This window comes from Micromys minutus, assembly GCF_963924665.1.
Source record: "Micromys minutus genome assembly, chromosome: 1".
Lineage (NCBI taxonomy): Eukaryota > Metazoa > Chordata > Mammalia > Rodentia > Muridae > Micromys > Micromys minutus.
In genome coordinates, this window is record NC_137969.1 from 215,093,925 (window position 1) to 215,108,112 (window position 14,188).

General features: G+C 43.0%; 1 protein-coding gene across 1 annotated transcript in view; it reads right to left on the reverse strand.

Moving 5' to 3' along the window:
* Nucleotides 1-1,234: 1,234 nt before the first annotated feature.
* MAP4K5 (mitogen-activated protein kinase kinase kinase kinase 5) overlaps nt 1,235-14,188 on the reverse strand; it is an 86,026-nt gene continuing 73,072 nt past the window's right edge. Inside the window, exons 27-31 of the mRNA XM_080942275.1 lie at nt 11,458-11,526; nt 9,597-9,689; nt 6,428-6,498; nt 4,603-4,658; nt 1,235-2,961 (exon numbers count right to left, since the gene is read on the reverse strand). Coding sequence (XP_080798401.1) covers nt 2,874-2,961; nt 4,603-4,658; nt 6,428-6,498; nt 9,597-9,689; nt 11,458-11,526 — 377 coding nt within the window. The 3' untranslated portion in view covers nt 1,235-2,873. The remainder of the gene's footprint in view (nt 2,962-4,602; nt 4,659-6,427; nt 6,499-9,596; nt 9,690-11,457; nt 11,527-14,188) is intronic.

The window sequence follows — 14,188 nt, forward strand, 5'->3', positions numbered from 1 at the left end:
TGACCCGCCCCAGCCTCCTGAGTGCTGGTCTCAGTGATCCGCCTCAGCCTCCTGAGTGCTGGCCTCAGTGACCCGCCCCAGCCTCCTGAGTGCTGGCCTCAGTGACCCGCCCCAGCCTCCTGAGTGCTGGCCTCAGTGACCCGCCCCAGCCTCCTGAGTGCTGGACTCAGTGACCCGCCCCAGCCTCCTGAGTGCTGGTCTCAGTGACCCGCCCCAGCCTCCTGAGTGCTGGTCTACAGGTCCGCCTCAGCCTCCTGAGTGCTGGACTCAGTGACCCGCCCCAGCCTCCTGAGTGCTGGACTCAGTGACCCGCCCCAGCCTCCTGAGTGCTGGTCTACAGGTCCGCCTCAGCCTCCTGAGTGCTGGTCTCAGTGATCCGTCTCAGCCTCCTGAGTGCTGGCCTCAGTGACCCGCCTCAGCCTCCTGAGTGCTGGTCTCAGTGATCCGCCCCAGCCTCCTGAGTGCTGGCCTCAGTGATCCGTCTCAGCCTCCTGAGTGCTGGCCTCAGTGACCCGCCCCAGCCTCCTGAGTGCTGGTCTACAGGTCCGCATCAGCACCCTGGCGAACTGAGCAACTGATGTTTTTTTTGTTTTTGTTTTTTTTTTTTTTTGCTTTAACTCTGAGACTGGCTATCGGGCCTCCTGAGCTATTTTCTTACCTTTTTGATTTTTAAATGTTATGAAATTCAAATCTAATTACGTCATCTCCCTGTTCCTTTTAATTTTCTTAATTTTAATTCTTCCATAGTTACATTATTTGCCAATTTATTTCCTGAGAAATTTCCTTGATTTTATATGCTAAAATCTCAACTTGAACTATTCATACTCTTTGTAAAAAGTCTTGCGGTGTCTGCTCACAGGTCACGGTCATGCCATCCTGTGATCTTCCAGCACTTCTGTTATCCTGCCGTGTTGTTCCCTCAAGAGCTCTCCCTCCCCCATGTGGGCGACTCTCAGCTGACCGCACGGGGCAGAGGACTGACTGCAAGCACAGCTTCCGCTTTTACTGCACCGTTTTCTAGCCACGCAGCTTATTAGGAGGAGGCCTGACACCAGGATCCTTCTTAGGTCCTTCCACCTTGTACAGCGTGGTTAGGCCGGCCGATGGGAGTTCTGAGAAGAGGAGGATGCAGTCCGTCTTCCTGCTATCCACTGCATACAGCACTCCTCATGGAGGATCTACTAACACATCCCATAGAAAGAGCCAATGTGCATTCTATTTGACTACTGTGGGGTCAGAGGACAGCACTGTGGAGTCAATTCTTTCTCCCTCCACCTTCACATGGGTGGGTTTTGGGGACCAAGGTCAGGTGGCAGTCAGGTTTGCATGGCAAGAACCTCTATCCAGTGAACACCTTGCTGGCCAGCCCCGATATGTACAGTTTAAAGAACAAATGCTTTATAGTTCATTTGTGTAACATTTTATTACTTGTATATTGCATAGTGAAAGAAGGAGAGTCCAAGGGACTCTCGGTCTGGCTCAAGAACTAACCATATGTCACGGGTAAGTAGCTTAACTTTGTTAAACTCTTATTTCCTCATTTAGAAAGTGGAGATGATCACATGTACTTTATAAAACTGCTGAAGGTGAGATAGGTACATTGTTTTCCTGTCAAGTATCCGGTCAGACTATTTCTAGAGTTTGCTGTTAGCCCCTTGTAACACCCCAGTGCCAACTGCTCTTAATAAATGCATGAAGACAGCTGGTGCCAACAGAACACACCAATTTGGAATACTAAGGATTGTAAAAGAAAAACAAACTAAAAGACAGCCCTATCCTTTTAAAATTTTATACTGTCTTTTTAAAAAATATAAAAACCTCATTTATCTATACTATCCCATCAGAAATTCCAATTTCTTTTAAAATGCTTTTTTTTCCCTTAAGCCTACTCACAATGAATACCTACATATGTGAAAACCCCAAGATTACACGTGCAATTACTTTGCAGTTTCCCCCTTGGCATAATATAAGTAAAATACATAATATGGGCAGTTAAATACTTTTCTCCCAAACATTAGGGATCATGATATATATGAAGATTAATTTCTTATGCAGTATCCCTAATGTAAAAAACAAAATCACAGGTATATTCTACTGCTTGTCAAAAATAAGGTAGTCACATCTAGACATTACACATCCCTGCTAAGGCTTTTTGTCCACCATCAGAATTTCTGCATGAGCCCTTACAACCATCTGTAGTTGAAAACAAATTCCCTTTAAGGCAACCCTGCATGAAACTGTGTCATAAAATATTTTGTTAAATGAAACTGCATGTGCTGGACCCAAACACTGCCAGTAACCCCTAAAGCACTACTCTGTAAAGGTAAACAAATTTTCACACATTATAAAAAATTTCAGCTGCTCTGCAACCTTCCTTTGCTAAAAGTTAGAAACATTACACCACTCCAGCAAGAGATTAATAAATAAGGATTAAATATTCTATCTTACAAAAACATACAGAACGGCCAATGTCAAAGTGAAAAGGCTTGTTTGATAACTTCTTATCAAATTATGTTCACTAAGAAGGAGTAAGACATGGTATAAAATGATAATGCTCACTAAACTCCCTCTCAAGATAATCATGAGTTATTTAAAATACCATGGCACCTTGTTACAAATATTGTTTCTTGGAACTAGAGGACTGTTTGTCTCATAGCTTTCATTAAGCAAACTTGATATACCCACCACACAGTGGCAAGAGATTGACTAGCTGTTTCCAGCTACAGAAAATACTGAATTCTATCCTAATGTACAGTTCATTTGATATAAAACCCACAATTAAAGCAAGTCATACTGCAGTCTGTATTGAATTCCCTTAAAATATCTTGCTTTCAATGGAACATATTCATTCATCTTCTTATCATCTCTGTTGCTTAGTAACTGTTTTCATGTCCAGCCAGGATGTAGAGATTGCTGTGTGCTGTAGGGTTTTCTGTCGGCCTACTTTCCAAAACAACAACCCTAAAAGAAACCAAGGAAAAGCTTAAGTATTCACATGGTACCCACCATAGCTAGTAGTACCAGCTCCTTCCAGACTTACATGAAACTCAGAGACAGCCAAAGCCATTAGTGTGTTCCATGACTTCAAGCAGAGCGGGACAGTTGTTTTATATAGAGCACGGACAGGGTCGGGGATTGTCTCACTTCATTCCAACTGAACCCAAATTTGCTCATTCAGTCAGGCCAACAGCAGCCGTGACAAATGCCTCAGGCGTCTACACCAAGAGCAGGGCTAGAGAATAAACTGGACCCCAAGAGACCTTTGACCCCCCGCAGGGTCTCTGAAAACAAAGAATGGAGTGCTGCCAGCTGCCTGCCCTGCCTTTCCCTTCTTCCAGGAGTGAAGACAGGGAAAACATCAGAGGACAGAAAGAAGGGGGGGATGGATCAAGAGCCACTCCACAGCATTTGAAGGAGGAAGGGTTTAAGAATAGAATAAGGTATAATCCACATAGAGGAGCAAGTCTAGAGGGCAAATGGGGGAGAGTACACGAAAATTGAATATTTTTTGTGTAAATTTTATGCAATAAAAACATGCCTTATACATTGAGGAAATGTAGAAGGAAAAAATAAAATTACCTATCTGCCTAGAATTAGCCACTATTAATAGATAAGCAGGCAAGGGGGCTTACTGAAAAGCCCAACTACCTAAGTTTTATTCTTGGGACCCACGTGGAAGAAAGAACCAGTTCTTGTAAGTTGTTCTCTGATCTCCACATGTGTGCACTAACATGTATGTACACATAGACACTCTAAAACATTAACTACAAAGATGTGTGTGTGTATATAAAAGAACCAAGGGACTGCCTAAAGAAGAAGATGAGCCAAAGAAGTAACAGTTCAAAATAAAATTTTAGAGCAAATTGTGACAGAAGAATAAGACATTACAAAGGACAGTCGGGCAAGGAGAGTCTGGGCAGAGGAGAGGCAAGAAAAGCATCAGCCATGAGGTGTCCACACCACCAGACTCCTCAGTTACAGGCCCATGCTTCACTGGTCAGTTCTTCCACAGCAGAACTTGACTTTCTAGTTCCTGCCGCTGTCTGGTTTCTGGCCACAGCACTTACTGTCATGCCCGTGGCTTACCTTTCTTCTCCATTAAGGAAACCACCATTTTTCAGAAACTCTTTTCTCCTTATTTATTTCCCCCTTCTGAAGAGCCATTAGCTCCATTCTCCTGCTCCTTCCTCACACATCTAACATGAAGGCAATGTTGAATGGGGCTGCCTAATGCCTTACATCAAGAATGCTCTCCAGACTGCGGTGAGCTTTTAATGACACAAAACTAAAACCAACAAGAGACACAGCAGTAAAACACTGTGGAGATAAAGGGATGTGAAGTCTTGTTGCAGTCTAAGGGCGTGAGCACCATTATCTACACATTTTGTCTTAGCTGAGTCTAACTGTCTCTCAAAACACAATTCTCACCCTGAAGACTGGTAACCCAACAAACTGAACATGAATCACTCTCTCAATACAATCATCTCTCTAAGTTGATGAGTCCTCTAAGAGTTTTAACTGTAACCTGACACGGGCTGACAGTTTAGTCAAGAGTTTGTTTGATCCTTGCTACTTTCACATAATTAAATGAATATAACCAACCTGTCTGATCCCAGCAGGCGGAAAACTCTCGTTTCATCTGAAATTTCCTGGGTAACCTGTGGGTGAAAATAACCATCAGTAGTAACGCTATGGCTCTGGTATTGCTTACACACTAATTTAACAACTGCTTAAATATAGCAATGAAAGGGAATAAATAAATTTTCAGAGATGTAATTCCTCAAATCAAATATTATTTAATGAGTTTGTTTTTTGACTGCCTATCTGTAGAAATGGGCCAGTATTTACAGAGGATCTCTGGGTCAGCTGCTCTCTGTAAGAGCTCTGTGTGATAAGCATTTGAATTTTTATTGTTGGGAAAAAACCCTGAGGTGCTTGCTATGGGGGCACCCTGTTGCTCCTCCAGAGCTGCCCCACTGTGCACAAGCTCTTCCCAAAGGGTGGGGACTGTGCTGCAGCCTCCACCCAAGGAAAGTGGCTGCACAAGACTCCTACCCCCTCTTCTCTCAGAGTTGCCTCTCAGGTGCAGTCAGGGAGCTCCCTACTTGACTGAGCCCAGTTGCACAGAAGACAGTTACATACTTGTGTGAATATGCTTTTGATGTCTCGCCTCTTTCTATTCTTATGTATGTGACTACATCACTTGCTTTTTAGAATCTCTTCATAGATGAAGTACCTCCACCTGGGTAGTTATCTTGGTCTGGCTCTTAGGGGAAGTCAAGTTAAGATTGCTATGGTGACTGTGAAAAGTCTGTTAACTGGAACTTGTCATCTATGTGAAAGACACCTGTTAATCTGCAAACAGTGTAGGTGCTGTATACTCTGGGGGGCTAATTTTCATGGCATGAAGATGAAATACTCTAATTCCTGTGGAATGCTACTTTATGGCAGAGGTGTTGTCAAAGGATGAGCTAGAGGTGCAGAGAGTAGTTAAAGTGAGATGCATTACAAGCCAGCTATGTGGCTGGCCATGTGGGTTACAGAAAACCCCTTCCTCGAATGCCTGAGACCCTGGGTTAGAGTTTCCCAAAGATGGACAGACACAGTGAAGAGTGTGTGAGAACAGTGAACAAGCTGGGTGTGTTGGCTGCACACATGGACTCTAGGGAAAGCCTGTCTTGAACACAAATCAGAGGACTACAGATTTCATTAAATATGGGGACCTGGTGACATTTAGCGACCTGGGTCAGTAAGTAAGCCAACACACTAATGACCGCTGGATTATAACATTTTTTCTTAGAAGTGTAACTATTTATTTACATACAAATAAGGGTATAGATAGCTAAGCTAAATTCAAAAGCAAGAAGAGCCCACATTTTCAGGCAGTTTCACAGATTTATGAGCCTTTGGTGAAGAATCAGACAACTGGGAAATGCTTCCATCAGGGTGGGACTGTCCCTCAGGAAGGGAGCCACTCCCACCCCTGCATGTAGGCATTCTGATCATCTTGGCTAAAAGTTATGCTTGAAGACCTTCCAAACCTGAGCTCTGCCATTTAACCAGTCATGTGTCTACGTCACTGGATCATTCTGAGCCTTAAATGTATTAATATTTGTAAACTGCCTGGAACATAATAGGCCTTATATGATATTTATAACAACAGTGGCTATGAAAAAATTCACTGAATTTTGAAAACTGCAGCAATGCTAGCAACTATATTTACAAAATGAAGTTGTACATACATTTATGAGTTCCTCACGGCTACTGGGAATTTAAAACCAAAGTATCAATGTGAACATACAGGAATAAAGAACGCAGGCACACACCAAAGGCACTAAGCAAAGCCATGTGACTCAGAGAGGACATGAAAAAAGCAAACATTTCACCATTAAAAATCTAGTGTAGGAGTCAATCAGTGCAAACTTACCTCATCTGATTTGAAGCTTTTACCCTGCATCCCGTGCTTCCAGAAAGCCAACACGCTGTCTTGAAGGCACACTGAGAAAGATGAGGGGAGATGTAATGGATGTAATATTTTGTTAAGAAAAGATTTACTTTTATTTCTTTTAACCATGTGTATGTTTGTGTGTGTAATGTGTGTATGTAGGTGTCTGAAGGAACCAGGGCAAGGAATCCCCTGGAACTGGGGTTACGACAGGAAACTGGTTGCAGCCTGTACTCGGCAGCCCCGAGCTGTCTTTCTGTCCCCTCCCTAACTTTTTAACAAATAATAATGTAAGGCTTTGCAAGTGCCCGGGGCAAAATCCCACTGTCAAGACCATTGCTGCTCAACATTTTTGTGACTAAGTAGTGTCTAAACTCAAGTAATTAGGTTAAGCAGCCTTCAAAGATGTGTGCTGCAGGCACCCCAACAACATGGGCTGACTGCTGACAAGCTGACAACTGGCAACTGACTTCTCTTCCAAATGCTGTATCTTCCTTTTTAAAAAAAAAAAGATTATTGATTATATACAATGTAGCTGTTTTCAGACACACCAGAAGAGGGTATCAGATCTCATTACAGATGGTTGTGAGTGACCATGTGGTTGCTGGATTTGAATGCAGGACCTCTGGAAGAGCAGTCAGTGCTCTTAACCACTGAGCCATCTCTCCAGCCCCCTCCTTTTAAGTGACTAAAACAATAAAAACATGTAGTGGGTTTTGGAGTATAAAAGAAGTTATTCAAATAGCTATCAAGCAGGTAACTTTTATGTTCATATTTTCATATTATAAAATTAAAAAAAATAAACCCACTTCATAATCCAAAATTTAATCACATGGTGAATATTATGCCTCAGTCAACTGCTAAACAAGTATCTTAGTATTCTGCTGACAATTCTTAACTAGAATTAGAAAACCACGAACATAAATAAACATAATGGTGGAAAAGATTCAAAATTACTTTTCTTTTTCCTTGTGCTAGGGAACACACACATTGAGGTTTGTGTATGCCAGACAAGCTTCTCATCAGAACAATAAGGACATGGTTAGTGCAAGAATGTCGGGGACAAAACTCAGCCCAACAGGGACAGGAGTATTTGACGACGACAGACCACATGCTTCACTAGAAGTGACAAACGAGGAATCTGGTTGTTTGTCTTTTTTTTGAGACATGATGAGAGGGCCTCTGAGAGGACCCTTGTCACCAAGGTTTAAGGTTTACTGAAATGAGGTCATGGCCATCTTAGAGGAGACTTCTGTGCAACAATAAAAATTCTCCAGACAATGGGGCACATGTGACATCGGTACAACTCAGCCACACTCCTTGAGAACACTATGTCCTGGAGCCCAGCATGCAGTGTGTAGAGTGTAAGAGGTAAAGAAGAAACAAGCCTCAAATCCTTTCCTGACTCTTCCTTTGCTGCTTCCAAAGTTAGATTTTCATCACAAGTAAGGGATTTTTCTATCATCTGTTACATAAGAGCACAACATACTTTATTCATTTTGGTGTTAGGATAGTGCCCAGGGTCTTCATATACTACCATTGAGCAAGCGATGACCTGTGCCCTTTACCCACTGTGTTATAAGAAAATTCTAGTTTAATGAGAAGCTCCAGTCAGGATAAAAAACAAAAACAAGGGCTGGAGAGATGACTCAGTGGTTAAGAGCACTCACAGCTCTTCCAGAGGTCCTGAGTTCAATTCCCAGCAACCACATGGTGGCTCACAACCATCTGTAATGAGATCTGATACCCTCTTCTGGTGTGTCTGAAGATGGCTATAGGGCACTTATATATAATAAGTAAATAAATCTAAAAAAGAAAGAAACAAAACAAAACCCCAAAAACAAAAAAATAAAAATTCAGAAAGTTTTTAACTAGTTAGAAACAAAATAAAAGCCATATACAATATAGGTAACTATATAATATACATATATATCTTTTCTAGTACAATAAATATTTAATTTAGATGTATCATATTTTTCTCACAATTTCTATTCCTCCTGGAGAAAATGCTGACATACTAGCAAAAAAGACAGAAATGGAATTAATTTGAATTCCTTTGTTGTTTGAAAGCTTGAAGTCACAGGGAACAATCTCTGCTACCCAAGTGTTGGGGCTTAAAAGCCTACACCACCACACCCAACCTTATAATGCTTTAAAAAAAAAATCAAAAGAGCAGTACAAAGTAAATACTAACAAGGAAGCAAACTAAAATGACACATTATAGTTTTATAAAAAAGATATACTCTTACTTTATGAGTGTAAATTTTGTTGTTGTTATTGGTTTTTTTTTTTTTTTTTTTGGGACTGGGTTTCTCTTTGTAGTTCTGGCTGTCTCTGGATTCGCCTGCCTCTGCCTCCTGAGTGTTGGGATTAAAGGCGTGTGCCAACACTGCCTGGAATGTGTATAAATGTTTTGCTTACAGTCATGTTTGTGCACCACATGTGTACCTGCTGGATGCCCAGGAACTGGTGTGACTGGTGGTTGTGAGCTATATGAGCAGAGAATTGAACCCAGGTCCTCTCCAAGAGCAACAAGTGCTGCTAAGACTGAGCCACTCCTCCTGCCCAGAGGTGTACAGATTTTTATTTTATATGTAAGAGTGCTTTGTCTGCATGCGTGTCTGTGTGTGTATCACATGCGCAGGTCCCTGGAACTGGAGTTACAGTTATAAGCAGCCAGCCTGGCCTTATAGTGGAATTGAACTCTGTGCTCTTATCCTCGGAAGTATCACTTTGGCCCCAAACTTACGATTTATACAGAAACAGATCTAAAACAGCAGCCATCAACAAACAGAAACTAGATCCTAGTGATAAGCAGTTACAGCGTGCCTAACACAATGGTCACTTCACACGAGCACCTTCATGACTTGGAAAGAGTTGGGAAAGAGTAATTTACTTGTGCAACACTGGGAATATTGAGCATATTTAAAAACCAATACCCTGGGAGGGGATGATGATCAAAGAGAATCCTAAGTATGAAACTGACAAAATTAAAACAAAGTGAAGTGAAATTAGTTGAGAACGTAGAAAGCACTCGCCACACGAAGTAGGTGCTGCAGTGAGTGCTGCCGGAGCTTCCCACACCCACACACCCCGGGAGAGCATGGTCAAAGGCCCCACGTATCCAAGGTCAGCAACAGAGGGCACTCACCCACAGACTCAATGCGGAAGTCAAAACTGAGCTCAGATGCCAGCTTCTTACTGGACTTCAGCTTTCCTTGTAGATTTACAATTTTTACAAATTCTTAAAAGAAAAAAAAAGTTAAGACTGGAGATGAAAATTTCTTAAAATAAATATAATGCATTTTTAATGGGTATCAAATAATATAATATCAAATAAGTGCAAAGATTTATCTTGGTTTGGGCATGCCCAGTAACAAATCGCCATTAGTATGTTTTAAAAGACAGTTTCAGTGCCTTTTTCAATAGGTGGGACTTTGCTGTTTTTAAAATTACAAAGCATATACTGAATATTTCCATTTTTTTTTAAACAGTGGCTACTTTAGAGCTGAAGAGATGGCTCAGCGGTTAAGAACACTGCCTGCTCTTCCAGAGGTCCTGAGTTCAATTCCCAGCAACCACATGGTGGCTCACAACCATCTATGATGAGATCTGGGTCACTCTCCTGGTGTGTCTGAAGACAGTGACAGTGTACCCACATACATAAAATAAATACAATCTTTAACAAGCTGTGACCTCTCCTCACACTCCCACTGTTTGTATCTAAAGGCACCAACAGTAATTCCTGGCTCACAGGAGCCGCGGTGTGTCAGGCTCGTGGGCCAGTGCTCCCAGGGCGGTAGGGTCTGGGACAGGGACATGCAAACTCTTCCCCTCTGCTTTCTGATTCCCTCACATTAGCTCAAGGAGACTTTACAAAACACTTCGATTATCCGATGCCCACTCCCAGCCTGAGATTACAAGCCTGTCTCCACTGCTGTCTGCCAAAACTAACTTATAAATCACAAGAGCTGGGAATGTATTTTTTAAAAAAGTTGGTTTATTCAGGGAGCAGGGAGTCTTGTTAATCTCTAAAGGCTGTCACACTGTCTGACATGGAGCTAAAGATGCGTTCACAGACCTATGTGCACAGACCTATGTGCACAGACCTATGTGCATGGACCTATGTGCACGGACCTATGTGCACGGACCTATGTGCACAGACGTATGTGCACAGACCTATGTGCACGGACCTATGTGCAGGGACCTATGTGCAGGGCTTAGCAGAAAAGCCTTAGCCCTCTGGGGATTCTTGTCACAATTATGTGTTATGCTTGTAATACATTTTGTATCTATTAGGATTAAAAAAAATTGATGCCTTACAGGTAACTTTTTAACACTTCCACCTGACAGCTATTTAGAGTCAAACCCCTCACCAAGGGATGGCACAGAGTGAAGTCCTGCGGGCTTTGGGTTGCTCACTCTGCTGTCAGATAATCTTACACATACAGGTAGTTCAGCCACTACAAGCAAGCTCTACAGCCGTGTTCCAAATAAAATCCTCAGGCTGGATCCAGTTCATCCTGTAACACTGACTGCAGAAAGGGAAGGTGGGTCTTAGGAACCGAGCACCTCCTCTGCTAAGCTGTTGTTTCCTGCCTTCCCTGATTACAGCATGCTCCCATAATAACATGTCTCCTGCCTAACTCATCAAGGGTAGCATGTACAAGAGTCAGCCATCTGCGTGCTTTACACCTGACAAGTCTCCAGGAGCTCATGTTAAGTGATTCTATGATCACAGTTTACTGCGGTCCACTCTCGGAATTACAGCGAGGGGACAGTTTATACAGATGCCCTACGAGAGCGCAGTGCTAATGTCTCCCTGTGAGTCAAGCCTAAGATGAAAGTGTAGCGCCTAGGGACAGCAGTTCAGCCTCTTGCAGTGAATTCAGCCTCTTAGTCAATACAACCAGCTCACTTAAAGGGGAGGCTGAATAACAGTTTAATTTCATTAATAAAGTACTTTATCAAGTAGTACACTCAGAATAAATAAACGTCAAAATAATACTCACTGTCTAAACACACCAAAACAGTATCTCTCTCCAACTGTGTCACGTGAATGGAATCCAGCTGTTGGCTGCCTAGGCGGGGAAAGGTTACAGTTAACAACACACTTCGGTAAAGCAGGCTTAGAACCAGCAAAGTCTGAATCTCCCTGTGACTTTGAAATACGGCAAATACTGCATCTTGTTATGCTATTTAAAAAAAAAAAAACTATGTACCTCAGTTTAGGAGAACAAATGTCAGCTCAGCTCTGATATGGGTCCCTGAGCTAAAAATGCAGTACTGCTTTAATTGCAACTTTTGTTCTAGAAAGGTAGGCCACGGTGATGATGATGATGATATGTGGAAGAAACACACACACACACACACACACACACACACACACACACACACACACACACACACACACACACACAATCTGCATTCACAAGAGATGAAAGCTATCAAGTCCAAAGGAAACTCCACTTTCCCGGACCGCAAAGGCAGTTCAAATATCCAGAAATGAGCTCCACGGCATACATATAGGATTTCTGTCAGTCGGTCAGATAGAAGCCAGCATTCCTCAGGAACTTGTGAAACTAGTTCTCAGCTACCAAAAGGAACCATTTCCCTTACCTCTCACCAAGGGACCTGCCATGCGGCTGAGCACATCAAAGCCGGTGCTAACCTCCAGGCTCTCTTGGTGCCTCCAAAGTACTTGTTACAGTCTTCTCGGTCCACGGGGCACCCAGCCCTTCTCACCTTCTCCCTGCCCTAAACTCCCTCCAGCCCCTGGGCTTCCCTCCCTGTAGCTACTCATTCTCCTCCTAACCCTGCTATTCTTGACGGGCTTCTGGCCAGGTTTTCTCTGCCCGCCTCCCTCCACCAATCTCCCCTCTCTTGCAGAGACAGCCCTGGCCATGTCTAGTGTGCTCTTTCTCTCTCTGCTCTGAACTCTTCCAGATGTGTCTATTCCCTCTCTCATATTTGCAATAAAAAGCTTTTCCTTTACCATGGAGCAGTCATGCCCTCAGTTTCTACAGCAGGCACGTGACCTCACAGTAGACAGCCTTGTCGAGACAACCAAGGAAGCATCTCCCAGACAACATACCAGATGTAAGTCTCCTCAGCTAATCTATGTTCACTCACTCACTCAACAAATACCAACAAGCAACCATGCTGAGGGCTAGCCTCGGAGTCAAGGACCATGCTGTAACGTGTTGGAGTTTGCAAGGGAAGGACTCCTAGAACAGAGCTCATTTCAAGGCTGAAGCTTCGCCAGCTAAAGGCTCTTGGCTCAACAACTGCATAGCTGGGGTTGGCTTAGCGATTACTGAGAAAATGAAGCCTAGCGTGGACAAAGGCTGGATTAGAGAGGGTGCCTCTCCTGTGTGTTCAGGAAGTACTTCTGGGCTGTTTTTACTTTAGCTGGGACAATGCTAGAGTGGATATAATATGACAGTAAGGCATAGACCACAACAGAATCTCAAAAACCAACTCAAATTCTGAGATTCCAGAGGACTCAATACACTTCTAGCATAAAGAAATGTAACCACCCACACTCCTTCCTGAAGAAAGGGGGTGTGAATTGCTGTGGGCTAACTATGCGACAATCCCAATGCTGGACATGGGGGTAAAAACCATTTGGGTTTTTGTTCTTGTTATTTCCAATTCTTTTTAGGACAGGCTTTTACTATGTGCCTCCAGAATGCTTGCGTTAAAGGCAGGCACCACCATCACGCCTAATCACATTTTTAATAAACTGATCCAATTCATAAGCCACTTTTTGTGGTACTTGCCTAACCAAGAATCATTTGCATTTCGGCTGCTTATCCTGGGGACAGGAACTTCACAGGAAGCACACACCCAACTACAGACGCCATTAAGGACACAGAGAGGGGTAGGTACAGGTGCAGACAGCTTTCTTTTCTTCCCTTACTGGGAATTACAGCTTGGTCTACACAGTGGGAAGTCACAGTTCAGGGCTTGCCCGCTTGTTCAATTTTCAGTAAATCTGCAAGACACATAATATCAGGCTTGTTGTTTGATACTGACCATGGTGGCATTGTTTCTTTTTAGGTAACCACAACACTGCTACACCCTAAACTCATGTTAGGAAACGAGGGCATCTCTGGGTCGCACTGAGTTTTCACTGTAATATGTGGGATCACAGTCTTTGTGCATGCTAGTCACAGACACTCCAAGTGAGCAACATGCTAATCTTACTCTGAAAGTGCCATTAAGGTGGGGTCAATGTTAGCACTCCCTGTCAGGACACTTGATGCAAGTTAGTCAAAATCAACAAGCGTCCATGCAATCCTTGGAACACAGTGAGGACTGTAACTGCGGCCTGTGATGAAACTGTCACAAGTGAAGTTTGCTTGAATTCTGTTTTAAAGTGGCCTAATGAATCAGGGTTGACAAATGGCAAAATAACACAGCACAACAAACAGGAAAATGAGGATTCCCTCTCAGTTCATATAGTCCATAGACTTAAGCAATTAAGTCTTCAAAGTCCTCACTGGTAACGCTTCTGAAACAGAGACTTGATTGTTGTTAACTAGCTGCCCTGTGGGGCTATAGAATGTCAGAAATCATTTTATCTGCCCACCCACAGCCCCAGACTATCAACCATGCAGACTTCCCGAGGAACCTAATCCTACGTGACTTGCAAGGATCATTGCTTTCAGTGTCTGCAGGTGAGAACACACAGCATCTGTCCTTTGATTACACTTCATTTAACATGTTACCTACATTCCA